Consider the following 27,834-nt stretch of genomic DNA (forward strand, 5'->3'; position numbering starts at 1 on the left):
TTTTACAGACTTAGTTCTTTATATAAGTTATTTATTTTGCAATAGATGGTTTCAAACTAAATAAAAGTCACTTTATTCTATAAACTTTTTATCAGAATTTTATTTACAATTAAATTTGATTACATTAAATTACATTAGAATAATGTAGAATGATGCATTATAATGTGCTGCATAAATAATACAACCTATATGCTAGTAATACTCATGGTAATAAGCAACTAGTCAATGCTTAATCTATGTGTTCCCTAATCTAAAGTCAAATTGGCATCATTTCGAAATCTACTTTCAGGCCGCTCTATTTATTAAACGGATGCACATTTGCATTAATTGTAAAAAAAAAACAACATTTCTGTCTACATAAGCTGTTGCAGTGCTGATCCTTATATCCAGTCATGATAATGTATCTGAGTGCTTAAACCAGGCCCGGATCAGGTCCTCTTCACTTCTTTTTGTGATTTTTACAAATCATAATGGCTGATATTGGGGTGTATTTTCAGAAAAGCTTTGTCATTCAGGGTATTGCAGTTATTATGCAACATTAGTTATTATCAGTATTGTGGTCTTCAGCCTATTACAGATTTGTGTGCTGGGTTTGATTTTGGAGGCTTTTGCTTTATGAGGAGCTGAACATGCTGCCTGTGAAATCCAGCAAGTTATTGCAAAATAATCCCTGAATCTTCTCGATGCAGTCCTGCTGGGGTTTGTTGTGTGGTAATAAATAGCTGGATGTACTTTATTCTGCAAGCGTCAACTTTCAAAATGTTTTTTTTAAGCAGCAAAGCAATAAAAGTGTGATGTAAGCTTATTTTATAAAGAAAACGCTGAGTTCCACACAGCCAATTTGCATTAAGGCAACATTTAATAATTACATTGAATTATTCGTTTTTACAAATTTAAGTGGATTGAACATAAAAATATTAAGTTCTCCATATATATATATATATATATATATATATATATATATATATATATATATATATATATATATATATATATATATATATATATTTAGCGCTTCACTTTTTCCACATTTGTTTGTTACAGCCTTATTCCAAAATGGATTAAATTCATTAATTTCCACAACATTCTACACACAATCTCCCATAATGACAATGTGAACAAAGAGTTTTAGAAATTGTAGAAAATTTATTACAAATAAAAAGCTGTAAAATCACATGTACATCAGTATTCACAGCCTTTGACGTGAAGCTCTAAATTGAGCTCATCTACATTCTGTTTCCACTGATCATTCTTGAGATGTTTTAGCTTCATTGGAGTTCACCTGTGCTCATTTCAGCTGATTGGACATGATCTGAAAAGGCTACACCTGTCTATATAAGGGTCCAGGGTTGACAGTGCATGTCAAAGCACAAACCAAGCATGAAGACAAATGAACTGTCTGTAGACCTCCGAGATAGGATTGTCTCCAGGCACAAGGCTGGGGAAGGTTACAGAAACATTTCTGCTGCTCTGAAAGTTCCAATGAGCACAGCAGCCTCCATCATCCAGAAGAGGAAGAAGTTTGAACCACTAGGACTCTTCCAAGAGCTGGTCGGCCATCTTAGCTGAGTGATCAGGGGAGAAGGGCCTTAGTCAGGGGGTGATCAATAACCCAATGGTCACTCTGTCTGAGCTCCAGTTTTCTTCTGTGGAGAGAGAAGAACCTTACAGAAGGACAACCATCTGTGCAGCAATCCACCAATCAGGCCTGTATGGTAGAGTGACCAGACGGAAAACACTCCCCGCCTGGAATTTACCAAAGGGCAACTGAAGGGCTCTCAGACCATAAGAAACCAAACTCTCTGCTCTAATGAGACTCAAATTGAACTCTTTAGAGTGAATGCCAGGTGTTACGTTTGGAGAAAAGCAGGCAGCTCTCATCACCAGGCTAATAGCATCCCTACGGTGAAGCATGTTGGTGGCAGCATCATGCAGTGGGGATGTGTTTCAGCAGCAGGAACTGGAAGACTAGTCAGGATAGAGGGAAAGATGAATGCAGCAATGTACAGAGACATCCTGAATGAAGACCTGCTTCACAGTGCTCTTGACCTCAGACTGGGGCGACGGTTCATCTTCCAGCAGGACAATGACCCAAAGCACACTGCCAAAATATCAATGGAGTGGCTTCACAACAACTCGGGGAATGTCCTTGAGTGGCCCAGCCAGAGCCCAGACCTGAATCCTATTGAACATCTCTGGAGAGATCTGAAAATGGCTGTACACCGTCGCTTCCCATCCAACCTGATAGAGCTTGAGAGGTACTGCAAAGAGGAATGTGCGGAAATTCCCAAAGACAGGTGTGCCAAGCTTAGGGCATCATATTCAGAAAGACTTGAGGCTGTAATCGCTGCCAAAGAGGCATCAACAAAGTATTGAGCAAAGGCTGTGAATACTGATGTACATGTGATTTTACAGCTTATTTACTTGTAATAAATTTGCAACAATTTCTAAAACTCTTTGCACACATTGTCATTATGGGGGATTGTGTGTAGAATGTTGAGGAAATAAATAAATTTGATCCATTTTGGAATAAGGCTGTAACAAACAAATGTAGTAAAAGTGAAATGCTGTGAATACTTTCCAGATCCACTGTATATATCTTTTGTTTTGATTTTGTCTATTTGTGAGGGAATGAGATCATTGTACCAGTCACACTGAGACATTTCAAATGATATCAAACATGATAGATAAAGTCACTTGGATTGATTCAGAACATTCATATTCTGAGATGACCATTCTGTGTAAGATGAAGAGGAGGGGGAGTGAGCAGAAGGCATGCTTCAAATGTAAATGAAGGAAACGAGAGGAGTGAGTTTTCCCAGCATTCCCACCTGTTGAGGTGTGTATTGTCAAAGACATCAAAATATCTGTGGTGTCTCAAATCTTACAGATCGTTAAATAATATTCATTAATTATCGATACTGAATGATATGAAACATGATATAATACTTTAATACGTGTATTAAATGTGTGTTGTCATGGAAGTTCCTGGAGGGTTGGCATTGGTGCTGCCGGCAGGTGTTTATAGGATGTGATGTGTTTGTTGATCACAGTTTGTTGGAGTGTGTGTATTGTTTTGTCTCAAGTCTCCTTTGAGAGTGTGTTAAATGTGACGTCTGTGTGAAGTGTTCTGGAGAGTGTGTGTGAGTCTGTTTGTGTGTGAGCGCCTCCTGCTGGACACTGTGAGTGTTTTCTGCTGGTCCCACAGGCCTTTCGAGCGGTCTCGAGCGGATCACTGGATGCCGGTGGATGTGTATATCGGGGGGAAAGAGCATGCAGTGATGCATCTCTATTATGCACGATTCCTCAGCCACTTCTGTAGAGACCAGAGCATGACTGCACACAGGTGACACACACACATACATCTAAACACACACATCCACACATACAAACATGCATACAAACAAATATACACACACATAAACACTCATACACACACACTCACAAACATGCGTACAAACAAAAATACACACATATAAACAAACATACACGCAAACACACTCACAAACGTGCATAAAAAATATAAACGCGCACACACACAAAAAAAAATACACACATATAAACACACATATGTATACACACAAACATACAAATACACAAACACACACGCACAAACAAAAATACACACATAAACACACATACGTATACACACAAACATACAAATACACAAACACACACACACAAACAACAATACACACATATAAACACATATGTATACACACAAACATACAAATACACAAACACACACGCACAAACAAAAATACACACATATAAACACACATACGTATACACACAAACATACAAATACACAAACACACACGCACAAACAACAATACACACATATAAACACACATACTTATACACACAAACATACAAATACACAAACACACACGCACAAACAACAATACACACATAAACACACATACGTATACACACAAACATACAAATACACAAACACACACGCACAAACAACAATACACACATATAAACACACATATGTATACACACAAACATACAAATACACAAACACACATGCACAAACAAAAATACACACATAAACACACATACGTATACACACAAACATACAAATACACAAACACACACGCACAAACAACAATACACACATATAAACACACATATGTATACACACAAACATACAAATACACAAACACACATGCACAAACAAAAATACACACATAAACACACATACGTATACACACAAACATACAAATACACAAACACACACACACAAACAACAATACACACATATAAACACATATGTATACACACAAACATACAAATACACAAACACACACGCACAAACAAAAATACACACATATAAACACACATACGTATACACACAAACATACAAATACACAAACACACACGCACAAACAAAAATACACACATAAACACACATACGTATACACACAAACATACAAATACACAAACACACACGCACAAACAAAAATACACACATATAAACACACATACGTATACACACAAACATACAAATACACAAACACACACGCACAAACAACAATACACACATAAACACACATACGTATACACACAAACATACAAATACACAAACACACACGCACAAACAACAATACACACATATAAACACACATACGTATACACACAAACATACAAATACACAAACACACACGCACAAACAAAAATACACACATATAAACACACATACGTATTCACACAAACATACGAATACACAAACACACATGCACAAACAACAATACACACATATAAACACACATACGTATTCACACAAACATACAAATACACAAACACACACACACAAACAACAATACACACATATAAACACACATACGTATTCAAACAAACATACAAATACACAAACACACACACACAAACAAAAATACACACATATAAACACACATACGTATACACACAAACATACAAATACACAAACACACACGCACAAACAAAAATACACACATATAAACACACATACGTATACACACAAACATACAAATACACAAACACACATGCACAAACAAAAATACACACATATAAACACACATACGTATTCACACAAACATACAAATACACAAACACACATGCACAAACAACAATACACACATATAAACACACATACGTATACACACAAACATACAAATACACAAACACACACGCACAAACAACAATACACACATATAAACACACATACGTATACACACAAACATACAAATACACAAACACACACGCACAAACAAAAATACACACATATAAACACACATACGTATACACACAAACATACAAATACACAAACACACACGCACAAACAAAAATACACACATAAACACATACGTATTCACACAAACATACAAATACACAAACACACACGCACAAACAACAATACACACATATAAACACACATACGTATTCACACAAACATACAAATACACAAACACACACGCACAAACAACAATACACACATATAAACACACATACGTATACACACAAACATACAAATACACAAACACACAAGCACAAACAACAATACACACATATAAACACACATACGTATACACACAAACATACAAATACGCAAACACACACGCACAAACAACAATACACACATATAAACACACATACGTATACACACAAACATACAAATACACAAACACACACACGCACAAACAAAAATACACACATATAAAAACATACATATTCACACAAACATACAAATACACAAACACACACGCACAAACAACAATACACACATATAAACACACATATGTATACACACAAACATACAAATACACACACACACACACGCACAAACAAAAATACACACATATAAACACACATACGTATACACACAAACATAAAAATACACAAACACACACGCACAAACAAAAATGCACACATATAAACACACATACGTATTCACACAAACATACAAATACGCAAACACACACGCACAAACAACAATACACACATATAAACACACATACGTATACACACAAACATACAAATACACAAACACACACACGCACAAACAAAAATACACACATATAAAAACATACATATTCACACAAACATACAAATACACACACACACACACGCACAAACAACAATACACACATATAAACACACATACGTATACACACAAACATAAAAATACACAAACACACACGCACAAACAAAAATACACACATATAAACACACACACGTATACACACAAACATACAAATACACAAGCACAAACGCACAATCACAAACCAACAAACAAACAAAATCCACACACATGTACAAATAATGTAGACAAAAACACACCAACACACAAACATACAAACAAACACAAACACATATAAATACTTACACACACACACACATACAAACACAAATACACACAAACACACATACACAAACGCAAACCAACACCCACGTAAACATACAAATATGCACACAAGCACACAAACACACAGACAGATACTCAAACACACACACTCATAAAACAACAGACATACAAAACGCCAAAACACACACACACATACACTCTCAAACATGCAAGCAAAAATACAGACACACAAACATATAAGCAAATACACACACACACACATACAAACAAATGCTCAAACATACAAATACACACACAAACACACCCACAAACCAACGCGCATACACGCATACATGCATACGAAAATATACACATATAAACACACACACACAAACATATCAACACAAATACACACATATACACGTGCAAAGATAAAAATACACACGAACATACAAACACAAATTCACACACACACAAATACACATAAACATACCCAGTGTGTGTGTGTGTGTGCTTCAGGGAGCCGTTCAGGAAGCTGCTGGTTCAGGGCCTCATAAAGGGACAGACCTTCACACTGGAGCACACCGGACAGTACCTGAAGAAAGAGGACATCGACTTCACAGGTTGGGTGTGTGTGCATGCCTGCGTGTGTGTGCATGTCAGTAGAGGATCTAAAGTAAAGTATGCACGTGTCTACACTGTGTAGGAACCCTCGATCGGAACACAACCTGGGTTTAAACTGATCCCGTATTGTTGGCGGAGAACAATACAACAGATGTGCAATGTCTTCAGGAAAGCCTGTACATTCTGTGAGCTTTAATTCATGAGTGTGAACAGTTTAGAGGGGAAATGTTACAGGTGTACACGTGATCTTCATATGCACACTGGCCACTTTATTAGGTACACCTTATTAGTACCAGTACTTATTAGTGCCTTAATTCTGCGTGGCAGAGATTTAAGAAGGCACTGGAAATATTCCTCAGAGATTTTGCTCCATATTGAGATGATAGCATCACGCAGTTGCTGCAGATTTGTCGGCTGCACATCCATGATGCCAATCTCCCGTTCCACCACATCCCAAAGGCGCTCTATTGGATTGAGATCTGGTGACTGTGGAGGCCATTTGAGTACAGTGAACTCATTGTCATGTTCAAGAAACCAGTCTGAGATGATTCACGCTTTATGACATGGAGCGTTATCCTGCTGGAAGTAGCCATCAGAAGATGGAGACACTGTGGTCATAAAGGGATGGACATGGTCAGCAGCAATACTCAGGTAGGCTGTGGTGTTGATGCTCAATTGGTACTAATGAGCCCAAAGTGTGCAAAGAAAATCTCCCCCACACCATTACACCATCACCACCAGAATGAACCGTTGATACAAGGCAGGATGGATCCATGCTTTCATGTTGTTGATGCCAAATTCTGACCCGACCATCTGAATGTGTCAGCAGAAATGGAGACTCATCAAAGCAGGCAACGTTTCTCCAATCTTCTACTGTCCAGTTTTGGTGAGGCTGTGTGAATTGTAGCCTCAGTTTCCTGTTCTTAGCTGACAGGAGCGACACCCGGTGTGGTCTTCTGCTGCTGTAGCCCATCCGCCTCAAGGTTGGACGTGTTGTGTGTTCAGAGATGATCTTCTGCAGACCTCGGTTGTATTGAGTGCTTATTTAGGTTACTGTTGCCTTTCTATCAACTAAACCAGTCTGGCCATTCTCCTCTGACCTCTGGCATCAACAAGACATTTGGGACCCCAGAACATTCACTCACTGGATATTTCCTCTTTTTCAGACCACTCATTGTAAACCCTAGAGATGGTTGTGCATGAAAATCCCAGTATTTAAAGTAACTCAAATCACCTTTCTTCTCCATTCTGATGCTTGGTTTAAACTGCCGTAGATCGTCTTGATCATGTCTACATGCCTAAATGCATTAAGGTGCTGCCATGTGATTGGTGTACCTAATAAAGTGGCCTATAAAAAAAAAATATATATATATATATATATATATATCTACCTCCTAAGAGGATCTTAGATATTCTAAAGTTGCTGTGTTTGTTAATTGGAGTAGCATTCCATGTATATATATGAAATACCCCACTTTTTTTTAGGGTCATGCAAAATTATCATTTCCATTGATGACTGAATCTGGCCACATTTATAACATCAATATGAACAGCTATGCAAAAAATAAACATTTCAGCACCAAGCCTCGCACTGTGAACGTCCATTTGTGACTGGAATGTTTTATGGAATGTTGTAGCAGGTGATGGTGTAAATGTAAACTAAAGCTCCCTGCTTCTCTCTGTCAGGTCCAGATCCGGTGGAGAAGAGCAGCGGGAGGCGTCTGACGGTCACGTGGGAGAAGATGAGTAAATCTAAACACAATGGAGTGGACCCACAGGAGGTGCTGCAGCAGTACGGCATCAGCACCCTGCGCCTCTACCTGCTGTACGCCGCCCCGCCTGAGCAGGACATCCTGTGGGACGTCAAGAGTGAGTGCTGATGTCTGCTCCATGCATTTAAGATCTGGAGATTAGGGTTGGGAATCTTTAGAGGGGCTTCATAAAACTCAAGGAGTCATTTGATTCCAAAACAATTCTTGATATGCATTTTGTACTATTCCTAGGGTTTAAACGTCCATCTTTTGATCAGTCTTTGAGTTTCTATGCTTTTGTTTATAATTGGAGTCAATGTTAGACAGTGCTGCATTTTAAAAAAGTAACAATGAACAAGCGCTGAATGAAACATTGAAAGCCAGATTACAAAGTAATTACTGTATAAGAACTTTTTTTTGTTTGTTTATACCCTTTTTGCAAAGAAGTCTTCAGGGCCATTTTTTGATAAAAAAAATTATATTTATAAATTGTGTTATAATTGCTTTTAGTTCAGAGCCACAGAGAACTAGCTTTAAAGCATAGCAGTTCATTCTTTAGCAACACTGTCGTTCACACAAGCCCCAAGTGACATGCGATGCTGCTATAGTACTGTACCTGTAAGTGTCTATGCAAATCAAATTAGTCTTGAGCACAGTCAGCTGATGGATGTATAAGGAGTGAGTTTATTGGGGGGGGGGGCACTTTTGATCATTTTGGAAGGGCACTTTCTATCCAAGACTAAGAAGGGCATGTGCACTGCACAGGTTGACCCCTATGTGCACGTGCATGAGCCTACCCAATTCACCTGTACCGCATGTCTTTGGACTGTGGGGGAAACCGGAGCACCCGGAGGAAACCCACGCAAAGGCAGGGAGAACATGCAAACTCCACACAGAATCGGCAACTGAGCCGAGCCGAGGTTCGAACCAGCGACCCAGAGACCTTCTTGCTGTGAGGCGACAGATTTACCTACTGCGCCACTGCCTCGCCCATCATCATTATTATAATTGTTATTATTATTAATTTTATTATCATTATTATTATTATTATTATTATTTCTATAATTTTTCTTCTTATCATTATTATTATTATTATTATTATCATTATTATTATTATTTTATTTTTATTAATAATAATATTATATTTATTATTATTATTATTATTAGTATTATTATCATGTTTATTATTATTATTATAATCACTATTATTATTAATATTATCATTGTTATTATTATTATTATTATTATTATTATAATTCATATTATTATCATCATTAATATTATTATCTTCATTAATATTATAATCATTATTATTATTAATATTATTATTCATTTTCTTTTCGGCTTAATCCATTTATTAATCAGGGGTCACCACAGCGGACTGAATCACCAACTTGTCCAGCACATGTTTTTTACGCAGCGGATGCCCTTCCAGCCGCAACCCAGCGCTTGGATACACCAATACATTCTTTCATTTACGCACATACACTACTGCAATTTAATTTATTCAGTTCTCCTATAGCACGTGTTTGGACTGTGGGGGAACCTGGAGCACCTGAGGAAACCCACACCAACACGGGGAGAACATGCAAACTCCATACAGAAATGCCAACTGGCCCAGTCGGGGCTAGCTTCTTGCTGTGAGGCGACTGCGCCACTGCCTCGCCCCATTATTATTATTTTTATTACTATTATGTGTGTGCAGCTGATGCCATCCCGGGGGTGCTACGCTGGCAGTCGCGTCTTTGGGGTCTGGTCAGCAAGCTGAGAAGTGTCCGCGAGGGTCCAGAAACACCAAACCCGTCCATCCTGAACAAGAGAGAGCGCTCAGAGGCCAAGAAGATCTGGGACAACAAGAACTACACCCTCACACAGGTGAACACTCAATCTAGTAATGCTTTGGCTTCATCTTCTGGAGGTTAACCTGCACCTTTACTGGTTGTAGTTGTATTAAACAAAATGATGCTTAGGAAATATTTAAGCATGAAAAATCGGTTGATAAAAAGCCAACATGCGCATAAATTTTGCGCTTAAATACATATGTGCATAACTTAGTAGGATAAACTTTTTATTCGATAAGATGCACATAAACTACGAAGAAAACATTTGCAGCGAACAAATTCCAGCATGTGCATTGAAAAAAGGTCATGTGATTTTGTTATAAGAGACCATGTGATGATAAAAATGTGTGTAAATGGACAAACCAGCAGGCTGAGCACACTGTAAAACATCTGAACTAATGTTTTGGTCATTCTAAAACACCTGAACCATTTCAGTATTAGAGTTATTATATTATTAATGACCTCCAGAACTGTCAAGAATACAATATGTTAGCTCAGTGGTCCCCAACCTTTTTATCACCGCAGAACGGTTAATTTTAACAGCGGACTGGTGTGGGCCGGCGGGGGTCTTCACGTGAACACAGCTGCTGCGCTCCTGCATCCAGGTTAATCATAAACAACTCGGTGCGCATGCGCTAGTTGCACTATCGCAGTCTGATTATGTTTCAATCAAGGTGTATATGCATCAAATACATAACATCTGTGCCAAACATTTCAACTGACGAACATATTAACAATAATACAAACGTATAGCCGAATTAAATGTATGCATTGGCATGTTACAGCCCTAATGAGTGTGATTATGTGAAACACCATTTAGATACATATTGCAATGATTTCGGGTGCTTACTTAGCGATGCACGCACACATATATGCACAATCCTTAAATGCTCTGCTGATTTGGACTCTATAATACCTGTTTTATAACTTTAAACTATCAACAACCTCCACTGAGCTATATTCTCACGATCGTTCTTCCCGCTCCGTGGTGGATTTTGGCATAGTCCATTTCACGTGAGATGGCAGGGGTGAGTGGAAGAAACCAAGTCGCGGGGGGGGGAATATTTTCTACAGAAATAATATATGATTTCTTATGTGGCCCGGTACCAATTGTTCCACGGACCGGTACCGGTCCATGGCCCGGTGGTTGGGGACCACTGTGTTAGCTGACCAATCAGAGCCTCTTGAGGGAGGGCCTTACAGAGGAACTAGGAAATATGACAGTGGTTTTTATGTTAGCTGAGTAGCTGTATAGAATCAAAGTCAGATTTCTGAAGACATAACGTGGGTTTCTACAAATAAAGCATGAGCACACATTGCTTTGCATCTTATAAACACAAGCAAGCCTTAAAAATACACTGTGGAACAGCCCTTTAAATTTAAATTTTTGTAGTGTATGTGTACATATTTTGTTATCAGACTATAGTTGGAGAGTGGTGTTAGATGTGGAAGTGTATTTTTAGCCTGTATATAGAGCCTCTCCAGGGCTGAGATTGATCGTGTGCTGGTAAAAGCGTCTGGACTCGACATGATTCAATCCAGAGCCACTAAACCTCTGGATCTTTGATGTCCTGCTGGGAAAAGTCTCCGTCGTCACTTCTTTAGTTGTGTGCGTCTCTGGAGAATGAGCTGATGTGGAAACTGGAGACCTCGTATCTGCCAGTACCTGACTGTATTGTTGTTGTTGTTGTTGTCATCTGTGTTTTGTTGTTTTGTTTTCCTTGTATGTGATCCCAATTTGTGTATCTCTTGCATGTTCTTATTATAAAATAAAAAATAAAAAAATTATAAAAAAAAAAAGAAAATAAATTGCTAATTAACTTTAAACCTCTACCGCACGCGTTATCATAATCCTGTAAAAAAATATTTGACAGTTTTTCTTTTCTTAAAATGGCTTAACTTGAAGTGCTGTAAAAAAAAGGAAATAAATAATTTTTTAAGGTACTTTATGAAATGTTGCCATCTGGCAACAACGTCCAGCAGTGGATCTACCTGAGAAATTTAAAATTGAAAACTTTCCTTATAATTGTTTCTAAATAATTAAATTAATTAAATAATTTTTTTGTTTGAAATAATTTATTTGGTGTTGCAGCATTATGAGCTTTAACACAGAACCTATAAATAACACCTTATACAAACTTTACCACAACTCATGTTCCCGCAGCTTTTATTTATTCTATTCTTTTTTGCTGAATATTATTGAAAACAATCATAATATTGTATTATCATGGATACAACATACAGTAAATATAAAGATTTTCTCCAGTAAATATTATAACAAATAAATAACAAGTCTGGTATATCCAGATACATCAGAATAATGTAGCTACTAGCTAACTATGTTTATATATATATATATATATATATATATATATATATATATATATATATATATATATATATATATATATATATATAGTTCAGATGTTCAGATATATATATTTATATATATTTTTATATATATATATATATATATATATATATATATATATATATATATATATATATATATATATATATATATATATATATATATATATATATATATATATATATATATATCTGAACATCTGAACTGTCTCTATTAAATGTCCAGTCTGCATCATTCTCATGGTCACTAAAACCTCCCTTTCATCTGCAGGAAGAGCCACTTCTGTCCTGTTCTTCTTTAAATTACCACAGAACATGGTGGTGCTCGCTAATACACTGCTCCCTGTATTGATTTCTATTCAAAAGTAGTATTGCCATTAAAACTGTAGATTTTATACATAATGCAAATGCAATTAACTCGTGACTAATCAACATTATATTACCAGCTTTCATGTTGTCATTGTTACAACTTAAAAGTTCACAGCTGACCTAGCTAGCTAGATAACCCATTGCAATATTGCATGTTCCACCATTGCACAGTGTTGCCATTTGGTAACACACATTTGATCGATTTACAAATAACTAATTTGATTAAAAAAAATTGAGTTGTGAATATGTCATCATAACTTACTGGAGATGATGTTTCAGCTTTTATTGTGGATCTGACATCAATTGATCCTTTGTTTTTTATTGATGTTTACATTCGCATTCAGCAACTACTCACAATAAACGCCAGTCCAATCACGCTACAAAAAAACACTGGATTTCATGTGTCTTAACCAAAGCACTTCATTGGCTACTCTAAGGTTTTCTCTTTCCAACAAAAAAAAAATAATAATATGTTGGTCTTAAAGAAACAGTGGCAGGGAAATGAACATGAGTATCATGTTACCATATGGTAAATATGGTTAAAGGGCCATGACACCCCCCACTTTCGGTTAAAGTCTACTTCATAATTTTTTCAAAAGATGCATGATTAATGGGCGTGGAGCTTCGCGAGCATCGGGCAGGAGTGGGCGTGGCCAGCAGGGGAGAACGTGAGCGAACGAAGCTAGCTCACAAAATGAGACAAACCGTGAGTTAAAAAGTTAAAATGCAAAGAAATGAACAGTGATTTAATGCCCTGCTACATTTGTAATTCGTAATTTCATATACACATAACCACAATTTATATAATTATAAAGATAAGTGTGTTCATGTAAACCGTATAAATGGGGACTTCTCCCTCAATCCCCGTATCCAGCAGACTCAGTGCTGCAGGTCTCCTGACCTGTCTAGTTTAACCATTAGCCCTGTTGGTAATCTGGAGGATTTAGGCAAACACAGCAGCACGGCGATGTGTCTGAATGTGAACGATCTCCTGATAAAAGACAGCGTCCGCCATTCTCTAATTCTCGTGCTGCTCTCCCGACAAAAATGCTAGCAGCACACACACAGCTTTGCTGTATGATCGGCCCTGACAAGATCGCGGGGGGAAACATGCAACAAACCGCGTGGATCATGGAAACAAACACATACGAGCCTTCATGAACAGCTAAATACTGTGTGCCCGTGGGTCCGTGACACAGCTCGGGCTTGACTCTGGCAGGTCTCATGAATAATTAAGCAGCCGGCTCTTCTTATAGGATAAGAAAACTCCGCTATGAATAATAATGAAAAACCGACGCGTCATCATTGCACTTGCAGTACTGTGCTACGTCGCCGATTTTGATCCCACCCCAAAAATCATTTTAAACCCGGAAGCTGAAATTAGCTGACAAAAGCTCAAAATTATCCAGTTTTCCCCACAATTAAAGCTGACAGGTGCTAACATTGTCTAAACTGATGCTCAACACACACACATCTGTTAATATATAAAAAAAAGTTATCCAGGGTGTCCTGAACCTTTAAAAGCCAGATGAGTAAAATAAGTAGGTTTCCTACCCAACTAAAGGCGTCTTTCTCATTATGTAGTTAATAACATAATATATACTGTGTGACCTTGTGTTGTTTCCATGTCACTTCTTGCATGTGTTTGGTTGTGAGACGTAGTTTGCGGACTTAGACAAGGTTGTCGACTATTGTAAATCCCCTGCCGCAGATCCTCCTTACAGTTCAAACACAGCAGCAACGGAATTCTAGCTCAAACATCTGTAACGCCACTACTTTGAAACAGTCTGAACTCCACGTTATCCTCATTGAGATCTTTTGAAATGTTGTATTGAGTTGCTGATATTAGATTTACGAATGAATCTTATCCAGATGATTGTGTTCACAGGTCACAGGTCACTTCACAGAGGACTTCCTGTTTAACGCAGCCATCTCTCGACTCATGGGCCTGACCAACACTCTCTCGGTAAGACATCTGCTGTTGGTGATATCCCACATGACTGCTGGAGCTTTCTGATTTCTCCGTTTTCCTCCGTCAGCAAGCCTCGACGCGGGTCGTCCTGCACAGTGTGGAGTTTGAGGACGCTTTGGCTTCGCTCTGCATCATGGCTGCTCCCATGTGTCCACATTTAGCTTCTGAACTCTGGGCAGGTATTCACTATTTACACACCATTTTGTCTGCTTCCAGAGCAATGGAGTGGATCTTGTTAAATGGATAGTTCACTTAAGAATGAAAATCACCACATTATTTATTCTCCTTCATGTAGTTTTAAATCTTTACCAGTGTCTTTCTTCTGATGAACACTGTGGGCTCTATTTTAATGATCTAGGCGCAAAGTCTAAAGCGCATGGCGCGAAAGCATTAAGGGCATGTACGAATCCACTTTTGCTATTTTGAGGAAGGAAAAATACGACAAGTCCAGGCTGGGTCAGTTGGCATTTCTGTGTGGAGTTTGCATGTTCTCTCTGTGTGTCCTCTGGTTTCCCCTACAGTTCAAAAACATGCGCTATAGAGGAATTGAATAAACTAAATTGGCTGTAGTGTATGTTTGTATATGTGTGTGTATGGATGTTTCCCAGTACTGGGTTGCAGCTGGAAGGGCATACGCTTTGAAAAACATATGCTGGATAAGTTGGTGGTTCATTCCGCTGTGGCGTCCCCTGATGATTAAAGGGACTAAGCTGAAGAAAAATGAATGAATGAATGACATTTGAATTTAGTCTTTTCCAAACCACTAGATGGCACAAAATTACAGAAAAGATTACATCCTTGTTTCAAATGTTCAAGGAAATAAAGCTTATTTTTCCTATTTTATTTCTTTATTTTTTTTCAAGAAATTTTATTTTAGAATTTAATATTAATTTAAAATATATTATATGCTATACTTTAATATTTTATTAGTCCACTGACAGTTTTGTCAGAAAAAAAAATAAAAATAGCATTAATATTAATAATCATTGTCTCTGATGTAGACTCTTAAACATGTTATTCTTCTGTTATGTTATTTGAGTTTGTTTTTTAGCCTGTCCAATAAATAAATAAATAAATCTGTACTACTCCGTACTCATGTGTCATATCGTGTTTGTGTTTATTATCATTATTATTATCATCATCAAAGTCAAAAGTTTATTTCCAGAGGACACTTAATAACAACCGTCGGTCGACCAAGGTGCTGTACAGTAGCAGTAGCAGATAAAAACAGCAAATTCATTCATTCATTTTCTTGTCGGCTTAGTCCCTTTATTAATCTGGGGTCGCCACAGCGGAATGAACCGCCAACTTATCCAGCAAGCTTTTAAGCAGCGGATGCCCTTCCAGACGCAACCCATCTCTGGGAAACATCCACACACACATACACTACGGACAATTTAGCCTACCCAATTCACCTGTACCGCATGTCTTTGGACTGTGGGGGAAACCTGAGCACCCAGAGGAAACCCACGCAAAGGCAGAGAGAACATGCAAACTCCACACAGAAACGTCAACTGAGCCGAGGCTCGAACCAGCGACGCAGCGACCTTCTTGCTGTGAGGTGAATGTGCTACCCACTGCCTCGCCCAAACAGCAAATTCACTACAATAAAACAACAATATCAAACAATAATAACAACAGGAAAAATTTCTAAGAAAGAATCAATTTAGTAAAGTCTGAAACCGCCATTAGGAAGTGGTAAACGCACTCAAAAAAAGAGGAGTCTTTAGCATCGATTTAAAACAGATAGAGTAGCTGCTATTCTGATTTTAAATTGTAACTTATTCCATAGTTTCGGACCCACGACTGCAAAGGCTCTATCGCCCCCGCATTTGAGACAAGATGGCAGTCGGATTTGATCTAAGCGATCAAGTTTGGGCCTTAATAGTGATCAGATCAGAAAGATACGATGGCACGGGGTAGATCAATCTATAAAGAATTACAATAACCTAATCACGTGGAAATAAAGGCATGGATAGGCGTTTCAAAACCCTTCCTGCTTAGTAAGTTTTAACTTCAGAGGTGAGGTAACAGTGTAATACACCAAAATCAGTAGATGTGTTGCTAGAATGTTGTGAAGGACCAAAAAGCTGTCGGTAGTCATCAAAATATCCATTAAGACTTTTAGAAGTGCAAATACAATGCAGAGATTTGAATCCAGATTGAAAGACGTCGGATATGGAATTATTGTATAAATAGTTTTGTAGCTGGATAGAAACAACCTTTTCAAGTGTTTTAGATAAGAACGGCAAATTAGACATGGGTCGATAATTTGCATGAATTTCGGGGTCGAGAGAGCTGTTTTTGAGAACATCATTATTATTATTATTATTATTATTATTATTATTATTATTATCATTATTAGGCTATTATTTTATTATTAAACTTTTTATTATTGTTGTTAGGCTATTGTTCAATCATTATTAGACAATTATTATTATTTTTAATAATAACATTATTATTTTATTTTAATATTACTATTATTATGAGCGTTCTACTATTATTATGGTTCTGTGTGGAGTTTGCATGTTCTCCCTGTGTTAGCGTGGGTTTCCTCTGGGTGCTCTGGTTTCCCCCACAGTCCAAACACATGCGCTATAGGTGAATTGGGTAGACTAAATTGCCTGTGGTGTATGAGGGTGAATGCAAGAGTGTATGGGTGTTTCCCAGAGTTGGGTTGTGGCTGGAAGGGCATTCGCTGCATAGAACATATGCTGGATAAGTTGGCAGTTCATTCCACTGTGGCAACCCCTGATTGATAAATGGACTAAGCGGACAAGAAAATGAATGAATGAATATTTTTATTATTATTATTATTATTATTATTTAAAAGGCCTAATCTGAATGAGACAGTGATACTGGTAACAGTACAGCTTATTGCTAGTGCATATTGTATTTGAAAGAAATAAAACCAAGCCTCCGGATGACAGTGAGTGATTGTGATCGAGGTGAAAAGTCGTGGAAATGCTGGTGGTAAGGAAAAAAAGGAAACTGTTGGCCCCTGTTGTCCTTTCCATCACATCCCGCTATTGTCAAACACACACACGAACGTAGAGATGGTGTGTTTGTACACACTTTAAGATAACACACACTGACACTGACCAGAACACAGAGGCGTGTCTGACCAAACAATGATCATCAAAGGGATAGTTCAAATCTAAAAAATCTAAGCTCACACACTACAGTTTGATATCCATTATTAAATCGTAAGTGATTTAGGTAGAACCACATACAGGAGAAGCAATCAAGATGTTTTTGTCAGATCTAAGGCACAACAGATCATTTTTTCTGTTCTATAATTGTTATTAGATTCTTTTCTTTTATAAACTTCTGTGACTTTATGTATATCGCTTTTTCTACTATGGAAGTCAATGGTTTCAGGCGTCCAGCATTCTTCAAAATATCTTCTTTTGCGTTCAAAAGAAGAAAGAAACTTGGGTTTCGGGTGGTTCAGAAAACCAACCCCTCACTGACAAAGATCCAGAGTTTGTCCCATAAATGAGCTCATTTGTCTTATTTCATCATGAATAGTGAAAATAACCCATCGAATAAAAGCTTCAAGACCAGGTGAAGTCCTCTTTTGGCTGTCGCTTCAGTGTGACTTCAGCTAATCAGTTTTGGCCAATGCAAACAAATATTTTTCATGAGTCCAACATTATTCTGTGCTAGAAGACGTACAATCTGACTGCCACTGTATTAATTATTTTAATAAAGACAACATTTAACAAGTAATTTTAACTAAAAATCTTGGATCTTTTTCTTAAAAGAGAAAATGACCAATAAAATGGTGTGAAGCAGCAAATACGGCTCATATTATAATTATTTTGAATACTATTTTGGCTATTGTTCTTATCCATGAATTTTCAAATGTACTTTTTTTAAAAGAGAGGATAGAAAAAATGTGAAGCTCTAAATTATTAATACTATAATTTTTATATTATTATTATTATTATTATTGGTATTATTATTATTATTATTATTATTGGTATTATTAATATTATTATTGTTATTATTATTAATATAATTATTATTATTATTATTGTTATAATTGTTGTTGTTATTGTTATTGTTATTATTATAGTTGTTATTATTGTTATTGTTGTTGTTATTACTATTATTATTGTTATTATTAGTAGTATTATTTTATTAATATTATTATTATTATTAATGTTATTATTGTTGTTGTTATTATTATTGATATTATTATTGTTGTTGTTGTTGTTATTATTATTATTATAGTTGTTATTATTGTTATTGTTGTTGCTGTTATTATTATTATTAATAATATTGTTGTTGTTGTTATTGTTATTATTATTATTATTATTATTATTATGATTATTAACTACAAAAAGGTCCCCTTTTTAAGAAAAAAGGAGCACCCCAATGTACCAGGCTGGCTACAGGCCAGTAAGGGTATGTTTAATTAACTAACTAACAGAATAAATTATTAAAAGTAGGTTTGGAACAGAATAAAAATGGGTAAATAATAAAATAACAAGTTTTATATTGTTGGAGAACTGTCTTTTCCTCTTTTCTGGGAACTTCCTCATGTACTGATGAACACAAACACATGAGTACAAACACACACACAATAAGGACAAGCGGAAATGTACATCCTTCCTGAAGGTCCTGTTGAGGTCAGGCACAGATTTCTAAATCTGTATTTCTGAGCATCGCTTGACCGTCTGATATCTGTTTATGTGCTGCATCGTTCACTGAAACTATTATTAAACTGATTTAACATTTCTATAGAGCTCGGACAAACTCATTCTGCAGAAATGAATAAACCTTACACAGTAAACAATTTGTGCTGACTTACAGTTGAAGTCAATATTATTCGCCCTTCTGTTAATGTCTGTCTTTTTTAAATATTTCCCAAATGATGTTGAACAGATTCAGGAAATTTTCACAGTATTTCCGATAATGTTTTTTCTTCTGGAGAAAGTCTTATTTGTTTTATTTCGGCTAGAATAAAAGCAGTTCCATTCCAAGTCAGAGCCATTTTAAGCTCAATATTATTAGCCCCTTTATGCTATATTTGTTTTGGATTGTCTACAGAACAAACCACTGTTATACAATGACTTGCCTAATTGACTCACCGAACTAACCTAGTTAAGCCTTTAAATGTCTCTTTAAGCTGAATAGAAGTGTCTTGAAGAATATCTAGTCTAATATTATTTACTGTCATCATGGCAAAGATCAAATAAATCAGTTATTAGAGATGAGTTATTAAAACTATATGATCAGAAATGTGTTGAAATAAATATTTTCTCCAACTGTACATCAACTGTATATTTAGGAGTTTTTTTAATCACCATAAACTGTACTCACTATTGTCCGTATGTAATGTTTTCTGTGTCAGGTTTGTCTCAGGTGAGGAGTCCCCTTGGTAGTGTGCTGTCTGGGAAGGGAAGTGTCCTTCAGCAGCCATGGCCCAGTGTCGACCCAGAGTACCTCCAGACATCCGACACACTCCAGCTGTCTGTACGGGTACGTCACAGAATTATGTAATCACAGTTATTTAGAGAGATAAATGTGTTTAAACAAAGTCTCCTTTCCATTAAACAGAAATTGGGGTGAAAAAATACAGGGTATATATTTTATACACAGTACAAAAATCTGGCAAAATGGGGTGAAAACAGAGATGATACAAAAGTTATTAAAGGGTCATGAAACACCAGAGCACATTTGTTGAGCTGTTGACAGTCGTATATGTGTCCCACACTGCTAAAAACACTATTAGGACACATATATTTCACTAATAAGTGAAAGATGGTTGTTTTTGCATTATTTCCAGCAACTACCATTTTGAAACGAATTTTTGAAGCTTAGAAGATTAGATCCTTGTGTATACTTCAGCATGTTGACTGGAATACAACGTGACACATTTGAGTGTGCAGCATTAATTCATGAGAAAGACTTGGTTCAAACCAATCAGCACGCTCTATTGTCAACTTCATTAATATGCATGATAGCTTTGAAGCCCTGTTACAGTGTTCAGACGGCAGAGAGATGCCACGTTGTGTTGTAAAAACAAGTGGAAGAAGAAGAATAGTTCAGAGACACGAGTCGTCAGTGTTGTGTTTATAAATGTGCCACATTGAAGGTTTCGTTTTCATTTCCCTGCTATGAGAGCGCAGCTGAACTCATGTGTGGATTACAGTGGTCTGCTAACACGCGACAGAAATACGTTTGTAAGGAACTTTGTTCAACCGAGAGCTTTTCACATCTGGAAATGGTGAAATCCGGATTTGCCTCTTGTCTCTTTTTAAAAAAGACGCGGCTCCAGTTGGTATTGATTGTTCTGTCTCTACAGATTTGGTAAGTGTGTGATCTGTGGTCTTTGTTTATGTTTATTCAGATGGTAAAGTTAGTCTGTATCGTCAGCAGGACTCTTTCAGTTTTTAAAGACAGAGCTTAGTCAAAATTATTTAGTTACTGAGTTTACAGTACGTTAATATCACTACAATATTATGAACTGAAAGATACGCTGTAAATGCTGCTCTCCGAGTGTAGACTTGTAAACACTGCAATCAAACTGTTACCATTGCGTAGAATTTTTTGACAGGATAGTCTATACCAGGGGTGTCCACACTCGGTCCTGGAGGGCCGGTGTCCTGGAGAGTTTAGCTCCAACCCTAATCAAACACCCCTGAACAAGCTAATCAAGCTCTTATTAGGTGTACTAGAAATCTCCAGGCAGGTGTGGTGAAGCATGTTGAAGCTAAGATCAGCAGGACACCAGCCCTCCAGGACCGACTTTGGACACCCCTGGTCTATACACACACACGGCTTTCTGACGCGACCTACAGAGTGCACCTAAATGACCGAGAAATGCTGAGTTTTTTTTCTCCCATATGTTATCAAACATTCCATCAAAACTACACTCTTCCAGCAGTTCTTCGCATCCAGTTTCTGGTTTATCACTGGGGCATGCAGGAAATGTTCCTGAATGAAAGTGCCAAACTGCAGTTAAAGTCGACAAATTAACAATTTGCCAAATAATTCGATTATAATATCCATGTTAACACAGTCACTAGCCCCTTTCACACATACAGACCTTTCCGGAAAATTTGTATGTGTGAACAGGTCCTTTTTGAAAATACCGGTAAATTCGTTCTGGCTATTTTCCGGAAAGAGAAGTTGTAACATTACCGGCAATTTGCCGGAATGCTGCGCTGTGTGAATGCAGAAGGAAGATTCCCGTAATAAGCGCGTGCACGTCTAGAATGTGCTGACGTGAGACGTCTGCTTTAGCCAATCACAACAGTCAGACGCATTTACGTGCGCGCGGTTTGTGAGAATAAAAGCCTTTGAATATTTTTCCAGACACATTTAGCTGCTAGAAGTTAGTCAGATCACGTTTATATGTTCCTCTTAATGCCAACTGTGTAAATAATCATCGATGAGATGCTTATGATAAGCCGTTGTTTGTTTACCTTCAAGCTTTGCGTGTGCCTATGAGCGCCGCACACACACATATTATGAACATCTCGACATGCGAAAATGATCCTGCGAAAGTTGTTCACAATATTGATCATCAAAAGAGTTTGTAATTTAGTCAAATGTTTACAAATACAAGCGTAGCCATTTAAAGCTCATTTGTGGAGAATGATGTCAGAATTTACCGGTATTTTGGAATGGATGTGTGAATGCTCTTTTCCGGAAAAAATTTCCGTAACGTCCTCGCCTGTGTGAACAGCGCTTTTTTCAATATACCGGTAAAGTCTTTCCGGAAATTTTCCAGATATTTACCGGTATCACTGTGTGAAAGAGGCTACTGTCTTTCTCCTCTGCATCTGTGTTTGTTTTGCCTGAAAATCAGCGCCTGCCTGAACTGAATCCTGCAGGAAAAACCACTTTAAACCAGCCTAAGCTGGTTGGCTGGCTTTAGCTGGTTGACCAGCTTGGTTTTAGACCACTTCCAGGCTGGTTTCCAGCCATTTCAAGCCTGGTCTTAGCTGTTCAGGCTGGAAAATGACCAGCTAAAACCAACTTGAGCCTGGTTATAGCTGGATTTGGCTGGGCTCGCAGCCTGGTTAGGCTGGACAAGCTGGTTTTAGCTGGTCATCTCCCAGCCTGACCAGCTAAGACTAGGCTGGAAATGGCTGGAAACCAGCCTGGAAGTGGTCTAAAACCAAGCTGGTCAACCAGCTAAAGCCAGCCAACCAGCTTAGGCTGGTTTAAAAAACCCCTCTAAAACCAGCCTGGTTGACCAGCTAAAACCAGCCAACCAGCCAAGGCTGGTTCAAGCTGTTTTTTTCAGTAGGGAAACTCCCCTTTTCATGCAAACCCTTCCCTCTTTCTTCACACTCCACTTAAACAAAGCTGGACTCACCCACTGTCCTGACTTTTTTCAATCTAGAGGTGTGAAAAAGCTGAGATGTGGGGGGAGATGCGCATGGCCCTTCAAACAGATCTATTTCATCTCCAAATAAGGGAAATGATCACGAGATTTTACCACATATTGGGGCTTTGGTCTTAAATGGCTTGAGGGTGAGTAAAGTACTAATAGTAGTTAAAGTTATGCACGTTGCTTTGCCTCAACTTACTTTTTTGTGAAATGTAAAATACATTGTCAGGCTAATTTTAGTTGCATATTTCAGATTACAAATCCACTAGAGGGCGCTGTGTTCATTTTCTGAATGTAAAATATGCTACTTTATTTACGTTTTGTCCTATGTTTAATCTAGAAACTGCAGTCAAACATATGCTTAAGTACGTTTTTGTAGTTTCACAAAAACAATGGCCAAAGCACATATTTGCAATGTATTGTTTTATTTTTAGTCATTATTTTTCTAAGTTCTCATATGTTTGGGAAGCATGTGGGCGCCATGATGAATTTAATGACTTCTCGAATCTAGTCCATGCAAAAACAAACATGTACAGTGGCCTGATATTGATTACAGAAATTGCGTTTGATGTCAAACTAAACCAAATAAGCTAAGAAAACATTGAACGCTCATGTTTTCCTAGACCAAATGGCTTTTGACAGCCCATGGAAAAACCTTGACTTGAAAAACCTGTCACGATCACCAGCGATTTAACATCCAGAGATCACTGGTAAACACTCACATTCACACGAACTACAAATCCACCATGCTATGGACTACATATTCAGTCATGCAACACACACACACACCTGCTCCAAGTCTCCACTGATTAGACTCTCACAGCTGATGCTGCTTTTGGGACTGATTACTGCACTACATAAGCAGCACAAACACACTCAATGAGTCTTGTTTACTGTGACACTACAACGCATTTTCCTTTGTCTTGCTTTGCCATGTTTTTTGATCCTCGCCTTGTTTATTTGTCTATTCTTGTCTGCTGCCTGCCTCTGACCATCTACCTGCCTATTGACTACGATTCTGGACTGCCTATTTACATCTGTTTGCCCCTGTGTTGACCATTGGTTGCCTGACCATTCTAATAAACCTGCGTTTGGATCCACACCTCTGTTGTCAGCGTTACACCCCTGTTACACACAGTACATAAATCTGGCAAAATGGGGTAAAAACAGAATACAGATGTTATTAAACAGATGTATTTCATCTCCAAATAGGAGAAATGATCATGAGATTTTCCCACACATTAAGGCTTTGGTCTTGAATGGTCTGAGAGCGAGCAAATTAATAATAGTAGTTAAAGTTTTGCTGGTTACAGCAAACACAACCAGCCATCGAGTGAACTGGCATCTCGCTTGTTCATTTGCAGAATATTCAGCACAGGATGTTCTTTGGGAAAGTGGCAAAAGGAAAGTGTTTACCTCTGGGTTAAAAGCCTGTATTTGAGCATGGGTGCTCTGTAATTTGTGCGTGTGTGAAGGGATTGGCCTCTGAATTTGGCATGATGAGCGAGTGATTATTACAGACTTGAACCATCAAGGGGCTGAAGTCTTCCTCTGTTGGCTTTCTTTGAAGGGTTTGGGTGCGTGTGTCTCTACTTGCCCTCATGAGACTTTCAGAAATATTTGTATGGATTTAATAAATGATATACTGCTTTCCACAGTCTGAGGCACCAGCAAGTGTTAATGCTAAAAGGGATTCCCTTAATCTTTGCAAGTTTTTTTTTTTAATAATAGTATTGAATAATAATATAAGTACATACCTTTTTTCAGTTTATTCATGACAATCTGCGTTAGTATAATGTTATTATTATGATCAGTATTATTTATTATATGCATATTTATATTTGTTTTAATAAAAACAAGTGTAGATTTGTCCACCTGTGGGGTTTTGGAGACGTCTGCACAGGCCCGGATTGGCTAATCGGGAGGATCGGGAGAATTCCCGGTGGGCCGGTCCGTTTTTTGGTCGCGAGGGCTGGTATCCCTAGCTCCAGAATCTGTTGCTCTCAGCAGTCTAACTTTTTAAATTTATTTATTTATTTACTTGACCACAGCCTTTTTATTTTTTATTTTACCGCAGCTCTACTCTATTTATCTATTTTCTCGCAGCCTGCAGGTTAATGATGATATAACTTAGATGAGTCACTACTTAATGAACAACTGTTGTGGTTCAGTGAATAGCACGTTAGTTTACGATGCCGCAGACCCGGGTTCGATCTTCCTCTGAGTAATTAAATTTTTTCATTTTTATTGTTAAGACATATAATACTGTTTGGGTTGTTGAACATTTGAAGTTCTAAAGCAGCTGCTTTCTCAAGAAAAGACGTGATAGTGTCATTAGAAACTGATTTGGAAATGACCTTATTTTAATATAGTCAGTCGTGAACTGTGGTGGGCCGGTCTGAGGCTTGAAACTCCTGGGCTGAAAAGAAGTCCCACTCCGGCCCTGCGTCTGCATCACCATATGCGGCATAAGAATAGGACGTGTGTTTGGATATAACTCAGCTTTTTGACCACACTTCATTATTATTGTTCATTTATTCCTTTGCTGGAATTATAGCTGAATTTAGAAATAGTTTAAGCAAATCCTTGCACTTAAACTAAATTAATATGTCGGCTAATGGATGTGTTCAGTGGAGTGAGTTTCTACTGTTTCCTTAATCCACCAAAGTAAAGGAGTAAAGAGTAAAAGTAAAGTAAAAAGAAAGTAAAGAGGCTGAATAGAGGAGGCTCGTTCTTTATCCTCTATCCCAAATGCACCATGGGGCGACGCAACTGACTGTTAAGGGAATGGAAGATGAAACTCTGATTGGTTTAATGCATGTTATGCTCAAAACAAACCCAGAACTCATTGAGAGAATAAACACAACCCTGTTAGACCATGTGCCGGGGCACAAAGCGTATTTTTCTATCTATAAAATTTAATAATTTTGCACTATGCGCTTTAGACTTTGTGCCTAGATCGTTAAAATAAAGCGATATGACTTATTCTAACATACACCAGTGTGTTTATGAAAAATGTTGATAAAAGCAAATAAATATTTGGACTTTTTCCTGTGTGCATTCTAACTATTTATTTAATTAATACATTTTATTTTAACCTAGGTGCAATGGAAATACATTTTTTTGGGAGAAATGTGAAATACTTTGTACAATTTCTGTTGCACATTTCAGATGACACTCGAGGGCACTTTAATTTTTTATGCATTTTTCTAATCTGAAATGCATTAATTTAGTACATTTTGTTGTATGTTTTATTGAAAAGCTGCAGTCAAACATGTGTATAACATGTATATTTGAGTATTTGAATGCAAATTATCAAGAATATCTTTGGCTCATGTGTCAAATTGAGTTTTCTTACTGTGTTTTAATAAAGTTTTCTTCTTAATCTAATGGGAAATGTTCATTTTTATCAAATATACACTTCTGTGCGTTTTGTGTGTAGCTAAAAATGTATAACAAAACAAACAGTTCAATATTTTGTGTTTATCTCATCGTTTTATTTATCAACCTACCTGTACATTTTTGCAAAATGTAAAATACATTGCTCAGGGTCATGTACGTTGCACATTTCAAACGACAAATCCACTAGAGGGCGCTTTGTTAATTTTTTAATCTGAACTACGTTACTTTGGGTATGTTTTGTCACACGTTTTATCTAGAAACTGCAGTCAAACATATGTTGAAGTACAATTTTTGCAGTTTCACGAAAGTGTAGGCTGAACCCCATATTTGCATTGTTTTATTTTTAATCATAATTTTTCTACATTCTCATTGGTTGGCTCGTGGGCGCCTTCATGTATTTAATAATTTCTCAATTTTAGTCCAAGAAGAAAAAACCATGTACAGTGGCCAGATTTTCAGTGCAGAAATTGCATTTGATGCCAAACCTAAGCAAACTAACCAATATAAAAACTACAAATGTTCATGTTTTTTCTCAGCAAATGGCTTTTATACAGTACAAAAATCTGGCAAAATGTGGGAAAAACATAGATAATACAAAAGTTATTAAACATGTGAAGCTATTAAAACAGATAAAAGAACATTTCATCTCTAAATATGGAAAAATGAACATGCGATTTGTACCACACACTACCCAGAAGCCTTTGGTCAGGCTGGCAGTATTTTAAGGAATCCCCTTTGCTTTGTATGGGTGGCTAAACTACTTTGGGAGTCATAATAACAGGTTGATTTTCTCCCATGATGCAGTCCAACTGTACGGGTGTGTT

The 27,834-nt window shown here is 37.3% G+C and overlaps 1 protein-coding gene across 2 annotated transcripts in view; it reads left to right on the plus strand.

Annotated features, from left to right (window-relative positions):
- Positions 1-27,834, plus strand: part of lars2 (leucyl-tRNA synthetase 2, mitochondrial) — a 97,807-nt gene that overhangs the window by 67,409 nt on the left and 2,564 nt on the right. The window contains exons 14-21 of one of the 2 annotated variants that reach the window (XR_012391289.1): positions 3,209-3,346; positions 6,848-6,951; positions 8,639-8,821; positions 10,409-10,578; positions 15,172-15,249; positions 15,323-15,434; positions 20,618-21,547; positions 22,009-22,221. Coding sequence is in view for 1 of the 2 variants with exons in the window: in NM_001105701.1 (NP_001099171.1) it covers positions 3,209-3,346; positions 6,848-6,951; positions 8,639-8,821; positions 10,409-10,578; positions 15,172-15,249; positions 15,323-15,434; positions 20,618-20,745 (913 nt within the window). In the remaining variant the exon portion in view is untranslated. 2 annotated transcript variants of the gene reach the window in all.

Source organism: Danio rerio, chromosome 16 (genome assembly GCF_049306965.1).
Source record: "Danio rerio strain Tuebingen ecotype United States chromosome 16, GRCz12tu, whole genome shotgun sequence".
Taxonomy (NCBI): domain Eukaryota; kingdom Metazoa; phylum Chordata; class Actinopteri; order Cypriniformes; family Danionidae; genus Danio; species Danio rerio.